Source organism: Hibiscus syriacus, unplaced genomic scaffold (genome assembly GCF_006381635.1).
Source record: "Hibiscus syriacus cultivar Baekdansim isolate YM2019G1 unplaced genomic scaffold, ASM638163v2 tig00111582_pilon, whole genome shotgun sequence".
Classification (NCBI taxonomy): Eukaryota; Viridiplantae; Streptophyta; class Magnoliopsida; order Malvales; family Malvaceae; genus Hibiscus; species Hibiscus syriacus.
Window position 1 is genome coordinate 2,719,344 of NW_024063126.1, and position 5,453 is coordinate 2,724,796.

The 5,453-nt window shown below is 27.9% G+C and overlaps 1 protein-coding gene across 1 annotated transcript; it reads right to left on the minus strand.

The window, feature by feature from the left end:
- Positions 1 to 256: 256 nt before the first annotated feature.
- LOC120165148 (ethylene-responsive transcription factor CRF5-like) lies at positions 257 to 1,218 on the minus strand. Its single transcript, XM_039174730.1, has one exon. The coding sequence runs from the start codon at positions 1,137 to 1,139 to the stop codon at positions 297 to 299; it is 843 nt and encodes a 280-aa protein (XP_039030661.1). The 5' UTR covers positions 1,140 to 1,218; the 3' UTR covers positions 257 to 296.
- Positions 1,219 to 5,453: the final 4,235 nt, after the last annotated feature.

The window sequence follows — 5,453 nt, forward strand, 5'->3', positions numbered from 1 at the left end:
TTTTTTTAGGTTGATGATAAAAAAATTATTATTATTTTTTAAAATTTTGAATTTAAACATAAAAATATTAAAAATATGACTATCTAATATTAAATAATTAAAAATTATTTTTAAATAAATATTGTAATATACAAACCAGATTAAAAAAAATAAGTGCCTAAGAAAGTAGCAAGAATTTACATGTTTACTTGGCATGTCTTTAAACATTGTAGTGGTAGAGAAACAAACTTCAGAGACAAAAATAGAAACAAACTGGAAAAATGTATCCAAATTTCCCAGGCAAAACTAGACTGATCTTAATAGTAATTATCGACATCCCACGAGTAAGACTCGAAATCCACATCCAATTTAATGGACATATCAGCATAACCCTGTTCCAATCTACTCTCTTCCAGTAACCTCATTTCATCTAGCAATATCGGTTCAGGGTTTTCATAATCAAAGTAATCATATAAAACCCCTGCATCTGTTAACACATACTCATCACAAAGTTGAAAAGATTTATCTTTCCACTCGGTTTGAAGTTCAGCTTCTTCTTCGTTGGGCTGAAATCTGAGAACAGAAGTAGGTGAACACAGGGAGCGAAATTCTTGGCCAGAATCATACCCAGAAATCATTTCAAGTTCAATCTCCGGCTGTCGTGAAGGAGGAGGCTTTACAAAGTTTGTAAGAGCATCAGGACCTTTGAGTCGAACCGCTGCTCTGTCATAGACCAAGGCAGCTTCTTCAGCAGTGTCGTAAGTCCCGAGCCAGACCCTGGTTCGACTCGTTGGGTCTCTTATCTCAGCCGCCCATCTTCCCCATGGCCTCTTTCGGACCCCACGGTACTTGACACAGTTGGACAAACATTGTTGCTGCTTCTTTGATCTCATATTTACAAGATTGGTCTTGTTGTTCGTTGGTCTGTGTTGCTTGTTGAATGTAGAACAATCTCGGATCCTGATCTCACTCACATGCCTTTTCACTTTCTGTATTATCTCCTTTTCACTTTCGTCGCCGGAAGAATCTGTGGCGTCGCCGTCGGTGACATAAATCCTAACCACCTTAGGGTAAAACCAGTAGCTCGACTGCTTCACTAGCTTGTTAGTAACTGTTGTTTTCTCTGTGTATTTCACAGAGAACGAACTTTCTTGATTCATATCCAAATATTTAACATCAAAGATGGGATTTTGAATCTGCAGAGAGGAAAAAAAAACTAAAGCTTTAACTATGGCGGAGAGCAAAAACTCATACTAGAAGAGGAAGGGGAGAGTTGAGTCAAAATACCAAAAATCAGACTCTGGTGACTCGCTGCATGCACTTGTGGATGACACGTGTTCTAGAATTAGAGCTCGGTCCTCCTATTCAGCTTGGTCCCCAAGTAAGAAAAGCCTCACGCGCTGAGATCGCCAGTTGTACAACACGCTTCAAAGGCATTGGTGAGATATATTTCCAAAAATATATTAAAGTTTTGTATTATATTATGTAAATTATTGAGATTTTAATAAATGTAACGAAATAGAGACATGCCCAAGCTTTGTGGGAAGAGAGACGTGGAATCATTATTTAAACGCCAATTCACTCTCTAACTTTATAGTTAATAAAGAAAATGTTTACTAACTTCTTGAACTATTGGTTCAAGTGATAAACATCTTGATATCACTTAAATAAATTTTGAGTTCGAAGCTTTATTATGTAAAAATCTTTTCTCGAAGACTCACTCACCAAAACAATATGAGTGACTCAGATAGATCCGAATTAATAAAGACAAAATCCTAGAATTGGAAAGACAAAAAAAAGTTTTTATAGTAAAAGGTCCGCTTGAATTCGATTTGAACAAAAATGGGTATTATTTTTATAAATTCTGCTGATCAAATTCAAAGAGTTAATTGTATTATATGTTCTTAAAGTATGATCTTTATTTTAAATTGATCCTTAAATTTTTAAATATTTTAATTTCATTTCTAAACTATGACTATCATTCAAAGTTAATCCTCAAACTTTTAAATATTTTAATTTTATCCAAAAACTATGAAATTTATTTTAAATTGGCCCCAAAACTTTTTGAATATTTTAATTTCATCCAAAACTATACATATATACTAATCACATATCTTGTTAATAATATCGTTAGGTCAAGCTATATTATTATATGTTTGTAAAAAAACAAAATTTAGGTTAAATTATGGTTGAAACTAATTACATATTTCAATGAATTTGGAGATAAAATTGGAATATTCAAAAGTTTAGGGTCTAATTTAGAAAGAGGGTCATAGTTTAGGGATAAAATTAAATATTCAAAAGTTTAAGGACTAATTTAGAATGAGAGTCATAGTTTAGAGAAAATTAAAATATTTAAAAGTTTAAGGACTAATCTAAAATAAAGATTATAGTTTAGGTACAGATGATGTAATTAACTCAAATTCTCTAATACTAATCGCACCATATATAGTAAGATACACCTTTATGTGGATTCCCTCTTTAATTGACACTTAAGCATAGAAATAAATCAATTTTTTTAAAAAAATTATATATAATTTATATAAAATTTTATTTATAATTCTAAATTCACAATATTTTTTATAAAATATTTAATCATCGGCTAGCGTGACTTGTTATTTTTTAAAGATTTTTATGTATCTTATATTATATTTTTTATAATTAATTTTAAAAATTATTATAATTTAATGATTTAAGTTTTAAGATATAATAATTAAGAATTTAAATATATGTATTAAAATATTTAATATATTTTAATTTATACATGTAATAATTTTGTGCAACACGTAGATAAGAAAAATAATATAGTAATTTTTTATTAATAATATAGTAATGTTAGAATTGATGAATTAAACTTTTTGTGTATTTTTCTTTCAAGTTAGTCGATGAATGTTCAATTTTTTTTCATACATATATTTGATAAATCTGATTAGATTCGATTAAGGTGAAATACTATCTTATTTTAATAGTCTTATCTCAAGTTAGTTGTTTATTGAAAAGTTATTTTAATAATATTTTAATTATGAGGGTAAACTACATATGGTTAGTAATGTTTAAGTAAGATTTTGTTTTCTCCACTAAAGTTTCAAAGGTAACAAAATGATCACTAATATTATCGATTTATAATAAACGGATCAGTCGATGTTATCCATCGTTACTATGGGTGACGAAAAGCTGACATGGCGTGCTAATGTGAAGATGAGAGAGAGTGAAGATTGAAGAGAAAGATTTGTCAAAATGGTGGTCAAACGGTGCCATATCAGCAATTAATACGCCATGTCATCTTTCTGTCACCCACAATAATGATGGTTAACGTCGAGTGGTCTATTTGTTGTAATTCAATAATGGTAGTGACCAGTTTGTTAGTTTTGAAACTTCAGTGAAAAACACAAAAACTTGTTCAAATATTAATGACCATTTGTACAATTTACCCTAATTATTAATGATAATAATCTCTTAGATAATATCGATTATTCATTAGAATTTAGTTTGAGTTATTAAGTATACTGATTTGAGAATAACAATTATTTATATACTCTCTTAATAAATTATTTACATTTAATATGCATAGGTGCTAATAAAACTTAAAACTTTTTATATGCATATGTGTTATTAAAATTTAAAACTTTCCATAAATAATAATTAAGAGGAAATCTTTGTTTAATTTTTTTAATTATACGAGTGATTATAAGATAATATTTGTTTAACATTTTAGTTATTTAATAATTAATACATATACATCATGCAGATGTAATTGTTCAACCCTAAAACATTCAAAAAGAACAATATTTTCTTTTGTAATTGAAATCGCTAAATGATTCTATCTTTCTTTAATATTATTTTAGAAAATTTTTACATTTAATGTAATATTTTTTCATTAAAGCGTGTTTATTCTTGACACCAGGGGTTGATGTACATGGCTCCTAAGGGAGCCATTGCACACCCATTATTTTGAGAAAGTGTTAAATTTAGTTTAATTTGTAAATAGGAATAGAAAAAAAAAATTTGCATACCCAAATTTTTTTAGAATAAGATATTAAAATTTTGGACCCTCATTTTTTAATTTCTAGATCCGCCACTGCTTGACACGTCGTATTAATCCAAACTTGTTAACGTTTTTCAATAACAAGGATTCATTAATTATATATATATATATATATAAAATATTATGTTTAACTCAACATCAAATATTAATTTCCTAACAAATATTAGTTTAGGTGGTATATTCACCATTGTAGGCTCATAAAGGCTAGGCACGAAATGCCTTACTCTGTTGAATATAATTAAAGATTTGAAAGATTAACAGTAATTTTGGAAATATATCAATATAAAATATTAGACATTAATTAAAAAGAGTTAATTGTATTACATGTCCCTAAACTATATCTCTCATTTTAAATTGGTCCTTAAACTTTTTAATATTTCAATTTCATCCCTAAATTATGACTCCCATTCTAAATTATTCCTTAAACTTTTGAATATTCTAATTTTATCTCTAAACCATGACACTCTTTCTAAACAAATCTCCTAACTTTTGAATATTCCAATTCCATCCCCAAGTTCATCCAACTATGTGATTAGTTTCAACCATAGTTTAACCTAAATTTTGTTTTTCCCCCATACATATAATAATAAAACTTGAACTAACGATTTTATTAATAAAGGATGTGATTAGTATATACATATAGTTTGAGATGAAGTTGGAGTGTACAAAATGTTGGAGGACCAATTTAGAATTAATGTTATAGTTTGGGGATGAAATTGAAATATTCAAAAGTTTTTAGGATTGATTTAGAATGATAGTCATAGTTTAGGGATAAAATTAGAATATTTTAAAAATTCGAGAACAATTTAAAATAAGAGTCATACTTTAAGGGAATAAGACACAATTAACTCTTAAAAAATAATATGGAATTAACCCTTTGACTTTTAAAAACAATTGATTGCTTGGAAACCAAGCATCGAAATTTTCTCTTTGAGAAATGAAATTTATATTTTAAAAAAGAAGTGTTTTGTATGTACATTGTCGGTTCCAATGCATTCCGAGTTTGGCAGTTGACCGTGAAACAGAACCACTCAAAATATAAAAATAAGGGTAAATCACACAAGTGAAAAAGGGTAAATCACACAAGTGATCTTTTATATTTTTGATCATTTAGTTCAGACAAGAGTGATATTAGTCATTTACTTTATCGGTTCGTTCAGTTTTAATCTATAAATCGACACTTTCAGTTAATCTATTAATGAAAATCAGAATTGATAACCAGAATTGATAATTAAAATAAGTTCACATGTAATTGACATTTAAATAACACAATCTATCATATTTCTCTTGAAAATTTTGATTAGTTTTTAATCCAAACGCAAAAATAGTTAAATTAAAATTCTGTCATGTAATTAACACATGTGATGTATTGTATAATAAAGGGATTTTAATAAATAATAACTATTTAACGTGGTATACTTTGAATAAA

Coding starts and splice junctions, on each gene's coding strand:
- LOC120165148 (XM_039174730.1), bottom strand. CDS start 1,139: ATGAATCAAGAAAGTTCGTTCTCTGTGAAATACACAGAGAAAACAACA.